The 22349-nt window shown below is 46.0% G+C and overlaps 1 protein-coding gene across 3 annotated transcripts in view; it reads right to left on the bottom strand.

Annotated features, from left to right (window-relative positions):
* ADCY8 (adenylate cyclase 8) overlaps nt 1–22349 on the bottom strand; it is a 224807-nt gene that overhangs the window by 98110 nt on the left and 104348 nt on the right. For all 3 annotated transcript variants that reach the window (XM_045453661.1, XM_045453662.1, XM_045453663.1), the window contains exons 6-7: nt 9521–9679; nt 5110–5380 (exon numbers count right to left, since the gene is read on the bottom strand). In XM_045453661.1, coding sequence (XP_045309617.1) covers nt 5110–5380; nt 9521–9679 — 430 coding nt within the window. The remainder of the gene's footprint in view (nt 1–5109; nt 5381–9520; nt 9680–22349) is intronic.

Raw genomic sequence — 22349 nt, 5'->3', positions numbered from 1 at the left:
GAATGATGATCCCAACGTGGTACCTGACCCCAGACTCTCTACTTCTAGCACTAGCCATGCTGGGGGTATTTATCTGTACCCACAAGGAAGCACAAGGAAGCACATCCGTGTGGTTTTGTTGTGTGGAATGCAGAAATTCCACCGACGTCTTCAACCTCCACAGTGCCCGCATTAATTTCAGATGCCCCAAGTCAGTCTATGGTGTAGAAACCACACATCTCTACAACGAAGCAGCAAATGTGTACTCTTCTCCAGGGGATTCTTTTAGAAAGCTCAGAGGAGCACCAGAAAAAAATGTCGGACTGTGATGCCAGGGTGGGTGTGACAGGGATGGACGGGACAACGCTGAGGATTTCACAGTCGATGAGGGACAGACTCCAGGCTTTGAGAGGGGGCTTGCTCCTGACGCAGCAGCTTGGCCGATCGCTTGTCATAAAAACCAAGTTAAAATTACTACTGACCTCACACAATACATTTTACAGCAACATGAAAGCTTCCTCTCATAAATCTAAGACGCGGTGTGTCTGATTAAGTTCATTGCTGCTCCTATCATCCATTCTCCGCAAGGCAGTCAAACCGATCTCTTAAGAATCTAAGTCAGAGCATGTCACTGCCCTGCTTAAAACCTTTTATCACTTCCTTTAGAATAAAATCCAAAATCAGCAGGCCTGCAGGGCTGAGCTCCTGTCTCCTTTCACTTCATCTCATACCCCTTTCTTCCCTGCTCATTATGTTCTAGGACAAGGGCCTTTTTAACCCTTTTCTAACGCACCAAACCTTTTCCTACTTCAGGGCCTTTGCACTAGCTGTTTTCTCTGTCTGCAAAGCTCTTCTCCTGGTCATTTGCATCTAGGGCCCTTTAAGCACTCCAACAGAATCTTTAGAGGCCTCTACAATCCTCCTGAGTAATTCTATTCACCTCCTATTCATAGATCTCTACTTCTTTGCAGCACAGGTATGTTATAATTCATTGGCTGCATTCCCTGTAAGAGGCAAGCTCCTGCAAGACGGGGACCAAGCCTGTGTCCTCACTACTGGATCTCCAGGATCTAGAATGCTGGGTGCCTGTTAAATAACTCGATGAGTAAGAGCCCAAGCCCACAGGCAGATTTTAGACAGAACATGCGACCAGCAGGGAAACGTGATCTTTAATGTAAGAACCGTTTTCTTCAGTCTTCACTTAACATCCCAAGTTCTGTCTTTATTCCGAGAGCTTTGGTGACCATGTTGATGACCCATCTAATAAGCTCACCTTGAAATTTCTGGACATCCTCCCTAAAGGCCAAAGTCTTCATTTTCGGTCTGCTCCCATGACCTGCTTCCGCTTTTATAGTCTTAACTTTCAATAGTCTACCATGATTCAAACTTCCTGACTTCTAGTCTTCTTATTTTCATTCCACCTAGAGGCTCAGAGTATAGGCGGCTTCCCTGGTAACTGAGCCTGGGTTCAGGAAGCCAAGACACCAACTCAGTGAGCAGAACACCTGCCCTTGTTAAGAGTCAGGGATGCAAAGCCTAAGTGCTCAGCGCATCCAAGAGCAACCTGGGGGCTGAACGGCAATTTTAACCTAAATGGGCACAGACATAGGGGCAGGAGGGTGCACAACATCAGAACAAAGAGATTATCTTTAGGTTTAGTCAGGGACCAGAAGATACCACCGAGGGCCCAGAAATAATTCTTAGTAACACCTCTTGCTGTTTCAAACCACTGATAGACTCCTGAAATGGGCATCAGGGAAGGGAGAGGAATGGAGGCGGGGCTCTTCTTGGAAATCCAGAGTTCTTTCGTATCAACTGTGACAATCTGGCTCCTGACCCCATCACCTCATCAAATATGCCTCCTACCAGTGATGGTTTTCAATCTAATTCCCATTGGTAGTTTCCCTTCCTCACCACCCTGGGCCCCTTGGTTACGGCTGACATTGTTGATTGCCCCCTCCTTCTCAACATGCTATGTTCTGCAGGCTTCTGTGACACCACGTCCTCTAATTCTCTCCTGATCACTCTGACTGCTTCCTCTCTGTGTCTGTCGTGGGATTCTTACTCGCTTTCACCTCCCATCAGGTGCCCCCCAACATCTCTCCTGTGCCCTCTTATTGCTTTATTTTACATTTCCCTACAGTGATCCCTGCCACTCTCGTGGCTTCAATTCGCATGCAGGTCCTGATGACTGCCAGGTTCACATCTCTTGCACTGTTCTTCCGTGTCTGAGCTTCAGAAACGTGTGTTCCACAGCCTTCTGGATCTCTCTCCCTGATCCATCCCAGGCACCTCAAGCTCAACATGCCCCAAACTGAATTCCTAGTGTTTCCTTCCCAGTCTTCCTCCATTCCAGTTTGGCTTATTTTCAGAGGGCGGTTCTATCATCTCCCCAGTCACCCGGAAGTCAGGTTTGACTGGCTCCTCCCCCTTACCACCTGTAGCTGTCATTTCACTCACTCATCCATTCAACAAACTGCAATCAAGCCCCGCTACCTACCAGATACTGTTCTAAGTGCGGGCAAAACAATGGTTAAGTGAAATCTATGTTTCCTGTCTTCATGAAGCATATAAACTCCTGGCTGACTTTACCTCCAAAGTGTTTCTTTCCTCTGTCCCTCCTTCCCTTTCACCACTACTAGTAGTTGGCATATAATAGATGCTCAATTAATCTCTATTGAATGAATGAACACATGAGAACGTAACTCTCTGAACATCTGCTGTCTACACAGCACAGATTACGGCTCGGCATACTGATGTCATTAAAAATATTTCTAAGCACACATTATGAATCATTAGAAACCAAAACATCTGGCCAATTTAGCTGGAACCCCCTCCCCCCCCCCCCCCCCCCCACCCAGTGAAGCATTAGTATGTTTCATCTGTCTTATGCAAACACTCAGATGGTCTGGGCTTTCTGCAACACTGACTGGGTGTTTGGCAGTGAGCAGGCTCAGCCAGACCCCTCCTGATCCCTCCCAAGGGCACATTATGTCTCTGAATTACACGCATGGCTCCCTGACTCCCAGAGTTAAGCCTAAGCACAAACTCTGAGAGCCTAGCCTGTGACCATTGCAACTGATTCAGTCATTTCCAAAATGTTATCAGTGCCACTCGGTTACTTATGAATATCAACACACATTCACTGGCTTCTAAGTCTGGAGGCATCAAAACGAATTGAGATTATTCGTGTGGAAGATGGCACAGATGAATTGTATCCAGGCAAAATTCGGCATCGCAAGAAATACACGGTATGGTTAAACACCAAGAATATAATTTTTGACAGATGACGACACGTCGTAACAGCTACTCCATGACACCAGCAAGTTACCTTTAGGAAACCAGCAAAGAAAATATTCCAACTATTCCTATGCAATTTTACCGGGTCGATCAATCATGAGATAAAACCCAGCATCTCTACTTCTCTCTGCTTGGTTCTCAATTATTAGTAGCAAGGTCAGGTACAACAGAGATTAGAACCATCAGGAATCACCCCAACTTCCACAATCAGCGTAAATAGAAAATGTTTCAAATGGAAAGACCAAAAAGAAAAACAGAAAACAATAAACGCAAGAGAGAATTTCATGCACCGTTACGGAGGTATCCAGGGTGAGGCACACATCTCCTCTCTTAATAACTGGGATTCAGGCTCAAGCTCAAACTAGGCAAAGGGAACAGAGAGGACACCGTCAGCTGGCCGTGCACCCACCGCAGAAGTATACAGGACCGTTATTTTCTAGAACAGCAAACTGTACCTTGCGTACCGCTCCAAAGATGGAAAGAAGGGAAGGCACTGAAATCACGTGATGACGTGTGTGGACACAGAATTTGGGGGAAAATGAAACACTCAGGAGAAACGCAAAGACCTACATGTAGACTCTTACGAGGCCCGCAGGCTTAGCTGGACCTACATCCTTCCCCACTGGAATGTGACCCAGGCGCTGTTCTGTATGTAGCTTCTTCACACAGAACTGGAAAGAGACAGGTTAACTTGGCCTCCAGGTGCCCCAGGCATGTTTCAAGTGCAGGAAGAAAGAAAGAGGGAAGACTTTCGGAATTGTAACCTTTTCTGTTTTAAATGTCTTTAGGCAGATAGATTTTTCTTATCTGCAAGTCAATGAGAACAGTTCAGGTTCATGAATTGAAACAACCCTTTTACGTCTTCATAAAGCTGGTGACACCTTGGTGTGGTTGACTGACTGCACGGCGCTTTCAGCTTTAGCTTGAGAAACTATTTCCAAGTCTTATATAATATACTGGCTCTTGTTTGTTTCTTTAAAAGGCCTGTCACATGAACTGACACAAATTCGGCCACCTGTGCTTGGCCTAAATGATTAAAAGTAAACTCCTAAGAGGGCAGGTAATTTAGCCCATGCTCTGGACAAGCATGCCGGGGATAAGAGCACCTTTGAACCTCTCTGGTTCTCTCCCCCGATCAGTCTCCCTTTTCTGGTGCATCTTGGAGTCCGAGCATCTCATTGGATTTAGGGTGATTCTGGTATTGGAAGGAATCATTTTGAAAATAATTTGATTACTAGTGAGTTACACCTATGTACCAACTTAGTAGCCCTGCCCTGCATTTAAGATACAAATCCGCATTAAATAGGAACAGAACTATGTGGGCAGCTCTGAAATGGAAGGCTACTCCTGAATGCTCTGGTGCTCCCCCTGGGCATCACTTGGTGATGCTTTTATATCCCCAGATCAACAGTGCCCTCCTGATTTTGAATTTCAGAGGGCAACTCAGAACTCCTCGCCTACCAGCTGCCTAAGAAATGGTATTCTCACGGACTTGATCTTCAACTCTTGTGGTTACATTAATAACATCAGGTTTATCTTTTCCAACACGAGTAATTTTGGGAGGGGGTGGAGATTATAATCCACCTTCACAGGACATTTATTTTCAGCTAGGTCAAAAAAAAAAAGAGGGTGTGGGGAACCCTCTGGCATTTCTGGCATTTCCTGAAATTGCATACATAGGTTAACTGCATCATAGGAGAGATGTTTAATTGTTTGCAATTACGATGCTCAACAGAGAAAAGGTTAAAAAGATGAATCGGTTCTCTCTGGGCTGGGGGTACGCTACAGCATGCATTCGTGGCTAACCAGAAGAAGGAAGCCAGGACTTACGTTCTGTTTCCCCACTATGTTATCAAAGGGCAGTTCGGGGCTCCAGGATCCTTCTGTGAATGTCGCCCCACTGTTTCTCCTGTCTGAGAAGCTCACCGACTCCTTGACAATGTCTTCGGGCAACGTCAGTAGGCTCTCTTCAGGCTGCTTAATCAAATAGGTCTCTATGTTATGCTTCCTCAAGAATTCGTTTCTCTCTTTACCATGACCCTCTTCCACATTATAGTCACCGTTGAGGCAGTCCAGCGTGGCTTTGGAAATGTGAATCCTCCTGTGTGCACAAAGCATAGGTCGTTATACACTCCCGAGGGGGCCTGCAAAGGCCATCACCGGTTTTTGTCCTGTGCAAAGCCAACATCAGGGCCACACACGCGTGCCATGAAGACAAGTTCTCAAAGACAATATGCGTTCCCCTAAAAAAGCAGAAAGAATGAAAGAAAACAGAAGTACAAGCATAAATCAGTGAGCAGCATTATCGCTGACTTCACCCCAAGGGACACTGCGGCCTCTGATAAAATACAGCCTTGCGGAGCTACACTTAAGCACTTCTTTTGGCTTTTCTTAGGACTGTCAGACTGACCCCAGAAACCTTCAAGAATCAGTGATTTTTCAGCGTCGTTATTGTACTAGACAAACAAGTTCCATATATGTTTCTGCACCCGACAGCAATTACTGTCCAGATCACCATGAAACAACAGTAGTTTTCTCATGGTCTTGGGACTTTTCTTATCATTTTAATTTTTTTTTAACTTTTTTGAATGTTTACTTTTGAGAGAGAGAGAAGAGCAGGGAAGGGGCAGAAAGAGTGGGAGACACAGAACCGGAAGCAAGCTCCAGGCTCTGAGCCGTCAGCACAGAGCCCGACGAGGGGCTCAAACTCATGTCCAGTGAGATCATGACCTGAGCCGAAGTCAGACGCTCAACCGACTGAGCCACCCAGGCGCCCCTTTTCCTACCGTTTTAACTTTCATATTTTATGCCTGGATTCTTCAACTTGACTACAAGCTTCTTAAGAACAAAGGCAGGTCTTATAAGTTCACGGGGCTGCCTGCGAGGTCCTTTAGGAAAAGCACTCGATGATGTACTTTCCTCTAGAAAGTGTATATGTCAAGGAGCAGGGAACAAAGCTGGGGAATGCAGGCAGGCAGCTGGCTAGGCTCACTCACAAGGTAAGTGACTCATCTGAACATCATTACTGGCCATCCCAGCTCATGATCCAAGCTTCATTTTTTGTTTCGTTTAGCAAAACAATAGACGGCTTAAGGATCAGACTTCAGTTGTGGGAACTTCGCATGGTAAATCCTTTGGTGAAGAGCATTTCTGTCCTCGTAACTGTCTAACTCAGGCAGACTACTTACTGTGACGTATCACGGTCTGGGTAGATTAGTGTGGTGATGATTAGCACCGACTGTTTGGGCAGATTGCCTGGACTGAAACCACTTGCTAGCTGAGAGATCTTGGGCAAACTACTTACACTTTCTGTAAATGTGTTTTCTCACCCATAAACATGGGAAAATAACAGTACCCACCTCTTAGGGTCATTGTATTACAGGAGTCGATTTGTGTAAAGGAGTCAAGACAGTACATGATAGATATACTGCACATACCCTAAAAGCAAGTGCTAACTTACTACATTATTCTCAAAAATGCCGCTGGGATCACGTCACTGTCGTTTATTCCTCGTATCCTCAAGGCTTATAGGACACGACTCAAGTCCTGAACAGGCTTCTAAGCCTCTATTCTCTGGTTTCTGTCACTTCAAAGCTCATTTTCTGACACTGCTCCCCTACTCTATCTACCCTATGCTTTCTCCAGCTAATCAGGTAACCAGCATTTCTTCAAATTCAAGGTGCTATTTCATGACTACTAAACTCAGAACAAGGCACTCTCTCTGCCAAGAATGCTCACGCCATGTTTTCGACATGATGATTTTCTACTCCCTGATTCAGCTCAGAAGTCATTTCCTTAGGTTGATTTTAGTGCTCCTCTGAATGAATGAATGAACGAGTGTATGAATGAATAAGGTGGATGCTTGATATTTTGCTTGGCTTCTGCAATCCTAAAAAAAAATACAGCCAAGGAAACAATAAAATTTTTTGAAAGAGGCGTTGCCAAATACACTGTACTTTTCACCATCCTGCTGAACCCCTGCTTACAGGGAATAACTCACTGCAAAGGACATGTAAAGAAACAGCATTTCTGACCATTTAAGATCCATTCTCTGTATTTTCTTTTTTTTTTTTTATTAAATTTTTTTTCAACGTTTATTTATTTTTGGGACAGAGAGAGACAGAGCATGAACGGAGGAGGGGCAGAGAGAGAGGGAGACACAGAATCGGAAGCAGGCTCCAGGCTCTGAGCCATCAGCCCAGAGCCTGACGCAGGGCTCGAACTCACGGACCGTGAGATCGTGACCCGAGCCGAAGTCGGATGCTTAACCGACCGAGCCGCCCAGGCGCCCCTCTCCGTATTTTCCAAATAAGTGTCGTTGTGCATAGTCCTCGATCTCAAAGGCAAGGCATACTAAAAATAAAAGTGTGCAAAACACGTTTTGAGCTCTCGAGAAATGTGTTCATAAGTGCAAATTATTCTCGTGATGGATTTTGTGAACGCTTGGGAACTCAGTCATGCTAACCTAGGAAAACAGAGAGGTCACTTGACCTTTTATGAAATGAATGTTCCAGTCTCCTTTCTCAGATCAGGCTCAGAACTGGGTGCTAGAAAGCCATCTTCTTCTCCCTGGCAAAAGGAAACTCCTGGAAGGGTTTCGTTAGGTCCGAGGGTTGATTTTCTCTTAAAATAATTAAGTTAAATACCAACTTCATTTGATATTTTCTCTGGATTCTACATTTCATTATTCTGCTGCCAGTGCTCAGGGGAACTAATATTTGCATGTACTGAATCAATATGATGTTTCCCATAGTGGAAGGCATCCTCGTTTTTATTTATTACTGATTCCTCTGCTGAAGTTGCAATCAATATATGCTTAAATGTTTTGATAGAAACTGGGCTTCAGATGTTCATTTGCATCCTTGCTACCGCCTCGAGGCTGTGGGTAAGGCATTTGCAGATGACAGTGTGCGTAATGACATTTCCCTCTAAGGGAACGAATCAGTTCTCAGACAGTATTCTCATATATTGAATGGCGGGCCAACATTTTCTAGTAATTTCAAATGCTAGGATGTAATAATGATAACAGTCATGATAGTTAATAAGATGTAACACTTGGGTAGCACTTAGTTTGCATAAGTGCTATTTTGTAGCCAAAGGTATTACTATATGCTTAGTTGCATGGATCGTCTCCTACAATCTCCGTTCTTCCAACAACTCTAGGGGACAGGCATTTCTTCCCCTCCTTTTGTGGATGGTGCAAACTGGCCCAGACACAATGGTGGGTTTTGCCCATTTGGTAGATGAGAAAACGTACCTTCGTGGATACGGAGCATCAAATCACAGGTACCATATCACAATTACCATCTCTTCTTTCATAGTGAGGAAAGTGAGACTCAGAGAAGGTACGTGTTGGCTTGAGAGCATACAGACATAGCAATGAAAGTTCTAGGTGCCGTGCCTGCTTTCCATGACTTGTTAAGATTAACAGAGCTTAGTACAGGGCAGAGTGGAAATCCTGCTTTCTCTGATACCGCGCCCACAGTTTATTTCCCATGATACCATGTTACCTGATATTAAATATAATTAGCAAGGAATGATGACAGATACCAGAGAATTCTGTGACTCCAAATGTAGGGCTGGGGGTGAGGGGTGGGGAAAGGAATATGCATAGGTGTTCTATCTTAGCTTTCTGGCTGTCTATTGGTCTATCTATCATCTATCTATCTATCGATCTATCTATCTATCATCTACCTACCTATTACGCATTATCTCTTAGAAAGAAAGAGTGTGCAAAAAGTCAGTACACCTTACTGGCTTACATATATCTAAAATCTCATCAGGCCCCATGTGTGTAAGCGGAATCTCACTACTACTTTCCAGGGTTCATTGACCCCCTTCCAGGCCACTAGTACCTTTGAGGATTCCATACCCATTGGTCTTGCTCACATTTGGAGAGCTGAGTTTTCAAGGGAGGGTAAGGTCGTATAGAAAGAAGGTCAGGAGGTCTCATCCCTGGATGCCCAGGAGAATTGCTTTAAGAAGTTACAGATTCTCCACACATTTTGCTTTCTATGAACTGACATGGGGTCTGGACACGACTATTTTTAAAATACTTCTCTGCTGATTTCAGCGTGAACTCAAGTCTGAAAACCAATGTTTGTGTGAAGTTTTAACGTTCTGTCTCCGCCCAAACGATGGTTTCTTAGATGGAGACCTCTAAATTCTGCACAGGGAAAACGATCACAAAGGGAGCAAATGATAAGGGTTAAACAGGAAAAGGGCTTTGCTTTTGACTTACCCAGGGATTCCTCCAGATTCAAGTTTGTTCGCGATGTCCACGTCCCAAGACCAGACATCAAACTGCCACTTCCTCAGACCCAACACGCCACACAGCACCGAGCCCGAGTGGATTCCGATCCGCATGTCAACATCATGCTTCGTCCTTGACCTCACATACCTGTTGACATAGGTGAACGAAAAGACGTGCATAAGGCCAGAGCAGACACTCTTGGCCTCGGTGGCAGCCCCAACCTTTCCAACTCCGTAAGTTCAACTCCTGCCCATTCATATGCAACCTCTTCCGTGAAGCCTTGTTAGATTTCCTGGTAGCTGGAAGGGTTCTCTTCCTCCCCCAAACTCCCGTAGTCTTCTATCTGAAATTTTAAGGGTCCTAATCACCCTCCTCCCTAAGCCTGCTCATTCTACACAACCTGCCTCAGAGAATGGCCTCAACATCGTTGTCTGCCCCCTAGTGCATAACCCGGGATCGACCATAGATTCCGCTCTCTCTGGTACACTTTCCAACCCAAGTATTTTCATTTTCACTCAGTTTCCTTCTCTCTGTTCCTCCCGCTAGCATTCTATTTCAGCATACTTCGGTGCTTTGGTTCAGAGTCCCTGCTCCAGCCTGACCTTCCTCCAGCCTGTGCTCTACACGGCTATCACAAACGCAAATGCGACCTTGTCATTCTGTCACTCCCTTGATGAAAACTCTTTCCTGCCCTCCTATCCCCAGAGCCGTCTCTGAACAGAGCGCTCCCATCCCAGGGCTGAGTGGGTTCGTCCAATGGCATGCAGGAAGAAAATGTTAGGACCCCATTTACAGCTCTTTAAAAATCTTCACCAAAATTTGATATATAGGTTGCTCTCAGTGATCTCACAGGGTCCACGCCAGATGGTCCTCTGACAGCAGGCATGGACGAAGCTTCTTGAGAAAAGAAAGGACTGCTACTGTTGGAAGGTTTCCGCAGGCACCCACATCCCTTCTTAACGTACAGAGCAGTTCAAACAATTTTAGTTTATGCGTTAAATGATGTTGTTTATGTAGAAAGAAATTCAAATGGTAGAATACAATACAGCTGACCCTTGAACTACGCCTGGAGATTCATGCCTTGTAAAGAGTTGGGCTTAAAAACGTGACTCCCCTGCCCCCCTTTTCTGAAAGAATAAATGAATGAACGATTCCATGTACGAAACTGAGTGTTCGTGTTCGCTCTTCCTAACAAACTATAAGATCATACAAAGTTATTTATTTATTTTTTTTTAATTTTTTTTTCAACGTTTATTTATTTTTGGGACAGAGAGAGACAGAGCATGAATGGGGGAGGGGCAGAGAGAGAGGGAGACACAGAATCGGAAACAGGCTCCAGGCTCTGAGCCATCAGCCCAGAGCCCGACGCGGGGCTCGAGCTCACGGACCGCGAGATCGTGACCTGGCTGAGGTCGGACGCTTAACCGACTGAGCCACCGAGGCGCCCCTCAAAGTTATTTATTTAAATAGGAAGGTAAAATTGCGATGGGTTGAAAATATAGAAATATTGAAATAAATCAGACTCTAGGAAGGCAGCCATGGAAGAATGTCTGTGGCTAAAGAAACAGTCCTCATCCCTGGTGAAGAATCCAGTTTCCGGATTTAACTTTAACTTTGAAGTTAACACTATATAGTATCCACTGATGATGCTAATAGCGGAAGCCATGTGAAAAACCGGAAGGAGGCAAGAGGAGAAACAGCGTCCAGCACTTGAGAGGAGCATTTGAGCTCTGATGCCTTTTCCCCATGAGTTTTTGTGAGGCAGGTCGCTGGGAGAGGTCCTCAGTGCTGTTTGCCAGCTGTGTTTAGTACCACAGGATCCAAGCACCTGGGAGGATTGCACTTACCTGTACATTTCACATTGCTTTCCGCCAACGAAATGTGAACAGAAGTGAACGTGCGCGATTCACTTCCGGGAAGAGGCTTTAAGAGCCTGAACAATCACACTCCTTGTCTTTTTTTTTATCCTCCCTCCTTCTGTGTCAATCATCAGTCAAGGACATTGGGGCAGCCTTCTAAACCAGAGTTCTTTTTTTTTTTTTTTAATTTTTTTAAATGTTTTATTTTATTTTTTGAGAGACACAGAGAGAGAGACAGAGTGTGAGCAGGGGAGGGGCAGAGAGAGAGGGAGGCACAGAATCCAAAGCAGGCTCCAGGCTTTGAACTGTCCACACAGAGCCTGATGCAGGGCTCGAACCCACGGGTGCGAGATCATGACCTGAGCCGAAATCGGACGCTCAACTGCTGAGCCACCCAGGTGTCCCAACCAGAGTTCTTTTTTTAAACATTTTTAAAATGCTTATTTATTTCGAGAGACAGAGCGAGAGAGGGGGAGGGGCAGAGAGAGCGAGCGAGAGAGAGAATATCTAAAGAAGGCTCCACGCTCTCAGCACAGAGCCCGATGTGGGCTCAAACCCACAAACCTGGAGATCATGACCTGAGCCCAAATCAAGAACCAGATGCTTAACCAACTGAGCCACCCAGGTGCCCCTAAACCAGGGTTCTTGAGTGAGGATGATGCACAGTGGTACCCTTCCACTCTCCCAACCCTCCCAGGGGGACAAGAAATGTGAGTGAAAACTATTTGCTGTTTTAAGACCCTGAGATTTGGTGGGATGTTTGTTACTTCAGCATAACCAGGGCTATGCTGACTGGCACAATCATTATTCCAATGTACCTTCTTCTCATTAACCCCTATGGTTGTAGGCGTTAATATGGGCTCTGCATGACCTTAGGCAAATTACTTAACTTCCTTCTATAAAATGGGAATAATATGATCAGTGTCAGGATGGAGTGCATAAATGCATGCAGAGTTGAGAAAGTGTGTGGCACAGATGTAGGACAAGTTGGTCGCTTATCACATATGAAGGGACTGCAGCCCAGGAAAGTAGAAGGATTTTCTTGTGGTCACAGAGCCGGTCAGCAGGATTCTAGGACCAAAGTGGGGCTGCTGTGTCTTCAAACCTCGGCCTCTTTGCAACACAGGTGCTGTCTATGGCACGTGATCCTGGGTCAACAGCTCAGTCTGACCCTGAGTTTCAATGGTTACGAAATAAGGCTCTAGCAGATTGTTTTACTAACGGAGGCTTTGTGAGCCCCAAAGGAGGTAATGGATGTTAAGATGCTTCGCCAACTAATTGTGAGGGACGAATGAACAGCACACTATGCTAATGCCATTAGGTAATTAACATGACACAGGAACTGCATGGGAACGTCTTAATGAAAAGGCATTTAGGTCTTTTATTTTCTTTCACCAGGCAAAAATCGTAACAGGACCAAATTTCCTTATTGCGTTTTTTTTTTTTTTTCCTTCCCTTTCTTTTTGTTCCGTCTGGGACTTGTCTCAAACGAAAGACAGCCATGAAACGGTGTGAAAGTAATGAATAATTTACAGGCATCGATCATCCTCCTTGGAAAGGCTACCCGGCAGTTGCACAGCACCTCAACCGTGTTTCAGGATCAGTGCTGGAGGGGACGGACATGGCACACGCCTGTATGTGTGTCGCGTACAGACACGGATGTGGACACCCCCATGCCGTGAGCGTTGCCGAGGCTAAAACGAACGGAATCTGCTCTGAGTTCTGAGTCGCGCCCACTTCCTCCACGGCGGAGCCCCAGGGATATTTTGCTGTGTCGCACCAGCCGCAGATCAAGAGAAAATGACCGTAGATCACTTGCGTCCTAAACACCCGCACCTTCTCCTTCCTCCCCACGAACTCTAAGCTTCTGGAGGGCGAGGGTATGATCTTCTATTTCCACGTGGCCCAGACCTTAGCACAGCGCTGAGCGCATAGGGTCGGTCCATGCTCCAAAGTATTTCCTGAAGTAACGGCCACAGCTCAGAGGCTTTTCTTGCCCTCTAGCCCCACGTGGTCCTCGGATGCTTCTGAGAGCCCTGGGAACCACAGGGATGGCTTTGGACCTGCCAGCTGGGGAGGCGGCACCCCCCCCACATCCCCCCTTCAAATAAAGCATCTCTGCTTCTCATGTTAAGCTTCCGTCTAACATTTCTTTTCGGTAAAGAATGCACTGAATAATTATTATTAGTTTTTGGCTCTGCGCGGACAGCACGGAGCCTGCTTGGGATTCTCTCCTCTTTCTCTGCCCCTCCCCACCCTCAAAATAAATAAATAAAATAAAAACTCAAAGCAATAATAATTATTATTCGTTTTTGCAGCTGTATGTCAAGCTGGGGACCAATAACACAACAACAGACCCGCAAAAGTTTGAAAACGTCATTTCTTTTAAGGGAGCCGTTAAAGAGGAGAGGGCTCGGTGAGTGGCAGAGCGTGAAAACAACGAGACTTTTTCTTTTGATTTCAGGGCTTCAAATGGTTCTTTCTGAAGCCAGTTAATTAATCTGTAGAAGGTGCTGGAGGAATGACGGGAAGTATCATCTGGTAGCCATCACTGATCTGTGAATCAGACTCTCTCCCCTGTTAAGTAAACGGATGAACAAAAAGACCAACTTCCACACTGGAGCAGTTGGCACCGTGGGAGGAAGGACACCCAAGTCCTTGGCTTTGGGGGCAGAGACCGGAGTTCGGATGCTGGCTCTACCCCATGCTGCCTGCGGGAACTACAGCGAACATATGTTCCCCCTTCCCCTCTGGCAGTGGAAATGGTGTGGGCTCCTCAACGCAAATCACTTCAACGCCACCAAGAGGCAGACTCCGCATTAAAGCAGGCCCAGATGTGAAGCTGGGTTTCCCCACTCGCTGGCTGTGGGTCTCAGGCTGGGTGCCTTAGGCCCCACCCACCTGCTGCCTTCTCAGGTGCAATGGGAAAGAGAAGGGGTCCTTTGTGGAACCGCTAGGATGCTTGGTAAATTCACGTACATAAAGCGCTTAACCTGGTGTATTCAAACACCCCAAAAGAATGGCTGACACCGATTTTTGTTAGTAATACCGACTTGTGATCACAAAAGAATTAACACAGGTTGGGGTGCCTGCGTGGCTCAGGTGGTTAAGCGTCCAACTCTGAGTTTCAGCTCAGGTCATGATCTCACGGGTGGTGAGTTTAAGCCCTGAGTCAGGCTCTTGACAGTGTGGAGTCTGCTTGGGATTATCTCTCTCTCTCTCTGTGTATGCCCCTCCCCCGCTCATGCTTGCACTCTCTCTCTCTCTCTCTCAAAATAAATAAGCAAACTTTACACTCACAAGCATTTTCTTATACCACTGAATATTAATGTAAACCATGGTGCTTCATGGTTACCCATTTTTCTATTTTGTAGTATGCCAAAAGTTATCCAACTATTTATTTGCCTTTGCATATTTACAGAGTCCACTGGACATGGCTCAGCGTCTTTTATCTGCCACTTACAAGCCGTGTGCCATTGATCAGAAGTTACTTACCCTATCAGAGCTTCAGGTCCCTCCTCTGGAAAGTGGGGAAAGTAACAGTAGTTCCCTCACAGGGTTTAGGTGAGGGGAGTTAGGAACTTTAGTATAGTGCCTGGCACATGCTGAAACTTCCACTAATCACAGCTTTATCAACTATTATTACTAGATACATTCAATCTCCACCATTGTAAGTAATTTTTCAAAAAAAATCCTGTCCATGGACTGAAGAACACTCTGACTGCTACATCTTTAAGAGGAGAGGGGGCTTTATGGCTGCTGTAGATAATGGTATTTCAGAACAAACAGAGAGGGGCATTAGAGGGACAGAAAAAGAGACAGTGATTGGTAGAGGAGGGGAAGGAAGGAAGGAAGGAAGGAGGAAAAGAAGGAAGAAAGGAAGGAAGAAAGGTGGGAAGGAGGGAAGGAAGGGAGGGAGGAAGGGAAGGAAAGAAGGATGGAAGGAAGGTGGGAAGGAGGGAAGGAGGGAGGGTGAGAAGAAAGGAAGGAGGGAAGGAAGGAGGGAAGGAAGGAAGGAAGTTAGGAAGGAAGGAAGAAGGGAAGGAAGAAAGGAAGGAGGGGGGAGAAGGAAAGAAGGAGGGAGGAAGGAAGGGAAAAGGGGGGGGGAGGAAGGAAGGAAAGAAAGAAGAAAGAAGGAAGAAAGGTGGGAAGGAAGGAAGGATGCAAGGAAAGAAGGAAGGAAGGAAGGAGGAAAGGAAAGAAGGAGGGAGGGAGGAAGGGAAGGAAGGAAGGAAGGAAGGAAAGAAGGAAGGAAGGAAAGAAGGAAAGATGGAAGGAAGGAAGGGAAGAATGAAGGAATCAAGGGAGGAAGGAAGGAAAGAAGGATGGAAGGAAGGAAGGAAGGGAAGAAAGAAGGAAGAAAGGTGGGAAGGAGGGAAGGATGGAAGAAAGGATGGAAGGAAAGAAGGAGAGAGGGAGGAAGGGAAGGAAAGAAGAAAGGAAGGAAGTTAGGAAAGAAGGAAGAAGGGAAGGAAGAAAGGAAGGAGGGGGGAGAAGGAAAGAAGGAGGGAGGAAGGAAGGGAAAAGGGGGGGGAAGGAAGGAAGGAAGGAAAGAAAGAAGAAAGAAGGAAGAAAGGTGGGAAGGAAGGAAGGATGGAAGGAAGGAAGGAAGGAAGGAAGGAGGGAGGAAAGGAAGGAAGGAAGGAAGAAGGAAGGAAGAAAGGAAGGAGGGAGGGAGAAGGAAAGAAGGAGGGAAGAAAGAAGGGAAAAAAGGGGAAGGAAGGAAAGAAGGAAGGAAAGAGGGAGTGAAGGTGGGAGAGAAGGAAGGAAGGAAGGAAGGATGGAAAGAAGGAAGGATGGAAGGAAGGAAGGAAGGAAGGAAGGAAGGAAATAAGGAAGGAAGGAAGGGGCAATGATGGGGAAGTGGAGAAAAAGAGCTCAAAAGAAATACAAGAAACAGAGAGAGAGACTGAGCAGGAGACACCAGGAGGGGGCCTGGGCATTTCTGCCTCCAGGAAGGGTGGCAAAAACTCCTGTTTCTCACTCCTTGTCCTGCTGTGTGGCTTGCCAGGGCAACTCCACCCCAGGGATTAAGATCTTTGCTCCAAGTAACTGTTGGGGACCAGCCAGTTGCTGCTCGCCATGCTGGTGTCATTCTATGACTTTTTAGCAAAGGCGCTGAGAAGACCAGACTCCGCAGTCTTCATGCAGATTCATCCGGGAAACCTTTTCAGATCATGAACAAGGATACTGCCTGTAGCAGCCCACCTTACCCCTGCGTCTTCTCAGCTCTAAAGCCTCCCCCAAAATAGACCAGGGGCGTGTGAAGGGGAGCCCCCTGGAGCCACTTTGCAATCTATTTAATGGAACTATTATCTAAGCCTATTTTAATGAATTTAATTTTATGAACAGACATGCACGAAATGGTATTAAGTGCTTCACGAGACATAAAGTTACACTCAATCGCTTTTTTTTTTTGCCATTCATCTAGCTAATACCAGGTTTCTAAAATCAAGCATTCTTGATGGAATGGATTTACGATGAGGCTTGATTAAGGCTTACGATCTTGTTATTCTCAGATGTTAACTGACGTCCCCTCCCTCTCGGTATCGGTTCTGCTAATTTATCAGGGATGTATGGACGGTCTCTTGACCTGTGTGTTGAACCTTCGGCTGTTAATGGGAGGTTTCAGGCATCAGAAGCCATTGCAGAAGCCTGAGGTGAGAGGCGGGGCATTAAGACGGTGAAGGCCAATGGCTTCGGAGTCAGAAGTTTCCAGATGGGTGTTCCTTGTTCTGCCACTGAATGGTTGTGTGATTTTGTGCAATTACACAAACACTGTAAGCTCTAGTTTCCTCTCTGGTAAAAGCAGAGGCCAACTTTCAGAGTTTCAACGAGCCAGGATGTACCTGTAGAACTATACTGGTTGGTAATGGCTGCCATCCATTCTGATTGGCTGCCCTGGACTATTCCGTACTGTGGTCACACGAGTTGTTCAGTATTTTGCCTATGACCTCTGCCTACCTCTTAGGATTGTTGTGAGGACTTAATGAGATCATGCATGTAAAACACTTATCTCAGTGCTTGGCAAGTAGCATCGTAGGTGGTCAATAAACCCTATGATCGTTATTTTCCAAGAACAGAATAGAAAATGTAAGAAAGGAATAGGTTTCTATAACTTAACTGAGCCAAATTTTCCGGTGTCCAAATTCAGCCTTAACTGCAAGATTCTATTAAAAAATATGTGCCTGTTATTTGAGTTTTCAAAATCCATTTGAGTTTTCGAAAGAATACTCTAAGGTTGGATCTTACGATCCTCGTTTTGCAGCAGAGTCCCTGCAGGCTCTGAGAAGTCAAGTCACACTTGTCCACGGTCACACACCTAATAACAGGAAGGAGCAGAAACCAGATGAGGTCTGCTGACCGCAGGCCAAGGGCTCATTCCATGCATACGCTCGACCCGTTGCCCGTAAGTCACCATTCATTCAGGAAACACCGCCATGGTCGGCATGACCCAGCAACAAACTCTATCTTCAGTAAAGTGGAATCCCGTCCCAAATTCCTGGAGCACTGTCAACTGATAAATAAGTTCACTATTCTGATCCACGTCTGGTTTAATTTAAATGTTTACATCACGTATTGTCTCTTGCGGAGACGCTCAGGCTCGCCGGCTCGAATCGTATCGCTCTTCCCTTTCTGTTTCACAGCTACTGCTCCATTCTGGGCCTCGCATCTCTTCCCCCAGTTGCTGCAAAAAATCTCTTCCAACTAGTTTCCTTCGCCATCTGCCTTCTCTCCTCTAGAGTCAACTGGAGGGGCGCCTGGGCGGCTCAGGTGGTTGAGTGTCTGACTCTTGGTATCGGCTCAGGTCGTGATCTCACGGTTTGTGGGATCGAGCTCCGTGTCAGGCTCTGTGCTGACAGTACGGAGCATGCTTGGGATTGTCTCTCTCTCTCTCTCCTCTTCTCTCTGCTCCTCCCCACTCTCTCTCTCTCTCTCTCTCTCTCTCAAAATAAATAAATAAACTTTAGAAGCAACCAGAGAGAGAATTACCCACGTCCACGGTTATCCTCCTTAGGCCCAGGCTGGAACAGGACGCCTCCCTTACTTTAAGTGTCAGTGAATTCTCATCACCCGAGGGATAAAGCCACAGTTGTCTCACAAGGTCACCAACTATCTGTGCACTAACTCCACTGTCTGGACTTAGAATTGTAGTGATCATCAAGGGCCTGCTTCAAATGCTGAAGACACACACACACACACACTACACGTGTGCAGACACACACGTATACATAAACACCGCACTTCTATACATATACACATGCACACACATTCACGCACACACAGGGCTTCTGCCATTCTTAACGGCTAGGAAGGCATATTCTTCACACCTTTGTTTCCAGGAAAACACCTCTATTTTTCCATCAAAAAGACTAGAGTGGAGATACCTCTGGAAAAGACAAAAGGCAAGGGAAATGACTTTGGTCACGCTCGTTCTTCTGACTGCCTCGACCCTCGCTCACTTGGGAATCCTGCCTAGTGTTCTAACCAGCAGCAGCTGACCGTGTCCTCTCCTGGTTTGGGCACCTGTCCTCAGCAGTCTGGGATCACAGGACGACCTCCATCCCGTATTTAGACTCATCTGTGAATAAGGTTCAGGGTCGTTTTGAGAGCTGGTTTGCCATTTGTGCAAAGGTTGTAAATCTCAACCAGCAAAGGAACTAGTGGAGCTCTTGGGATCTACAGACCCAGGATCCAGATGCCATCTGGCCATCAGAGCACCGGCCCCTCACTGCGCACTCTGGGGACCACGGTGGGACCCCAACTCTTTGTGGAAATGCCAAAAAAGGCACAAGGAAAGACCTTGACAAGGTGGGGACAATGCCTCCAAGAGGGATCGATCTCTGATGACAAATATAGGGGGCAGTCATCAAGTCTGGGAACACCATTCAATAAATGGCTTATTTTCATTACACAACAACACGCGTAGTATGATTTTACGAATGCTCCCAGACCTTATGACTTCTAGTAAGTTCTCCAGTTGGACCAAGTGCCTTTGGGTCTGAAGAAAAAGTTGCATCTTGTGTAAATGATGGTTAAGATTGTGAACTTTTTGACAAAGTTATGGAAATGAGATTCTCTTCTACACACATTCAGAAATACTGCCTGCCCATCGTTCCTCAGTCTGGCAACAGCAGACTGCAAGAGTGGAAGCTCTAGAAATCTGAACCTACTGCAACTAAAGTTGCCTAATTCCAGTGTTCTTTAAAAAAATCTTTTTTTTTTAACGTTTATTTATTTTTGAGACAGAGAGAGACAGAGCATGAATGGGGGAGGGTCAGAGAGAGGGAGACACAGAATCTGAAACAGGCTCCAGGCTCTGAGCTGTCAGCACAGAGCCCGACGCGGAGCTCGAACTCATGGACCATGAGATCATGACCTGAGCCGAAGTCAGCCGCTTAACTGACTGAGCCACCCAGGCGCCCCCTAATTCCAGTGTTGTTATTTATTCCCCCGCATCATGTTTTGTTGCTAACTGGAAGAATTAATTTTGGACCTCCAGTCACCTCCATTGTAATCAAGGAGCGTTTGAATATCAATAGACTCTGAGTTATGCAGTTTAAAAAATCCTACTGAACGGTCTTATTCTTAAAGAGTAAAAGTAGCCTTAATAAACTGATGAGAGAAAGCCCTCGAGTCATTTCAACACATCCAAACCTGACATCTCACTGACCTCGTCCGGAACTCCAGAAAGGAGACCTTACACTGGACAAAATGGTCAGGAGGAATGAGGTCTTTTCCAGAGAGATAAATGACCATGTTGTAAGTACGTTAAGCGTTTTGATGATCGCTGTTTATTTCTTCTGCAAAACCCTCTCTGCAGCGTTTCTGCTGTTTACGCTCAAGATACAAACTCCCATGGAAAGTCTACGGATGAACAGATAGAGAAGATGTGGTATGTATACACATGCACATGTACATATACGTATACGTAATGGAATATTACTCAGCCTTAAAAAGAGAAGGCATTTGTATCAACAAGAATGAGTCTGGAGGGCATTACGCAACATGAAATAAGCCAGGCAGAGAAAGACAAATACTGTGTATGTGAAATCTAAAACAAAAAAGCCACATTTATAGAAACAGTAGAAAGGTGGTTGCCAGGGTTGGGGGCGGGTGGGGGAAATGGGGTGATACTGGTCAAGGGGACAGACTTGTAGTTATAAGAGGAGTAAGCTCTGAGGACTTAACGTACAGCATGGTGATGACAGTGAACGATGCTGTAGTGTATGCCTGAAACTTGCCAGAAGGGTAGATCTCAAGTGGGCTCACCAAAAACATGAGAAAAAGACCACTAAGTGAGGCAATGGATGCTCACTAACTTGACTTCGTAATTATTCCACGACGTACACGTACATTAAAGCAGCATGCTCTGCACTTTAGACCCACGCAATTTTTTTTTGTCCATGATTTCACCATAAAAAATAAAAGTAAATTAAAAAGAAAGTCTGTGGCACTTGCTGGGATGAGTACTGGGTGTTGTATGTAAGTGATGACTCACCGAGTTCTCTTGCAATCATTATGGCACTATGTCAACGACACAGCGGTGTGAACTACGTTAACATATGTTAACGTTCTGTTAACGTACTTGGACTTAAATGAAAAATTAAATTAAGTCTAATTAAATTAAATTAAAATTTTAACTTAAAAAAAGGAAGCCTTTTTGTGATGTGGGTGATCAAAAATCACAGCTTTTCAGAACTGGCAGAGACTTCAGAGCTGGTCTGGCCCAATCTCCTCATTTCACAGACAGCAAATCCACATTACCACCCTGGGTGATGACACCCACGGGTGAGAGAAAGGCACCCACGACATGTTGATCACTGTATTTCTAGGGATTAGTATGGTGGCACCCGACACGTGGCAGAGCTCCACAGATTCTTTGTTGACTGACCTACGGATTGGCCGGTAGAATAAACTTCACACACCTAACAAGTTGTAGAATGCACACAAAACATAGAGCCTTCGGGGTGTCCTGGGGCCTTCCTTGAAGCCAGCTAGAATATTACAATTCACCCTAGTTTTCAGGGCAAGACTCGCCAGTGTCCAAATTAATAGCCAAGAAGCACCTGCAGGCTTTTCCATCGACCAAAAGGGAACTTGGGGTTGGAACTTTTGGGCTCCTCTCTCCACAGGCCGTGGAGGAGACAACTTCTGAATTGCTGTCAAAGAGGGGGCATGTCCTGTCACTCTCCACCTGTCTACTTGGACTTGGGGATGGTGATGGTTGGATTTGCATCATACACCCCATAGCAAAGCACCACGTCCCCTTGACTGGCCCTGCTCATGGGTTGGTCCCAGAGGTGGGAGCCTAGGGGTCAGCCAGCATATCTGCCCACCGGGAATGTGATCTATGGCCAAGTCTTGAAATGACCAGTGTCACATCAATGAAGGAAAATCATATTTAGAGAAAGAGCTTCTGTCCTCTTCTTAATTAGAGGGCCACACAGCATTTCCTGATGTCAAGAGACCTCTTCCCTAAACCTGAATGAAGTCAGGGATCTATCAGCAGGTCGAAGGAGCCCAGGCACACCGTGTTGGGCGTGGTCAGGCTCTAGAAAGGAAGGCTCCAACTGCATAGATCCCTCCTGCCCACTCTGGGTTTGGTCCCGGGAGCCAGCAGTTGGGCTGAGCCTTCAGAGGAGAATATGTGTGGGGCTCAGGAGTTGTTCTCCTGCTGTTCTTTAATCCAGATGGACAAGGCCAATGGTCACAAACATGGCTGCTAGACCACACAACCGAGGCGTTGAGTTCACAGGAAGAATATTCTGGCCTGTTAATGGCAGGATTCTTCTTCCCTTGTAAGATGAAGGCATAAGCCACAGAGAAGACTTCAGCCCACGTACCTTCTTTACTGTCTCTGCTGTGGTTGGGAAAGGCTGTGATGCTTGGAGGCTCTGCAACCACATTTAGCAGCTCAAGGGGAGCTCTGGCAACACGGAGCCTCTGTCCCAGAG

This window comes from Leopardus geoffroyi, chromosome C3 (assembly GCF_018350155.1).
Source record: "Leopardus geoffroyi isolate Oge1 chromosome C3, O.geoffroyi_Oge1_pat1.0, whole genome shotgun sequence".
In the NCBI taxonomy this organism is placed as follows: Eukaryota; Metazoa; Chordata; class Mammalia; order Carnivora; family Felidae; genus Leopardus; species Leopardus geoffroyi.
This window is presented reverse-complemented; position numbering and strand designations above follow the sequence as displayed.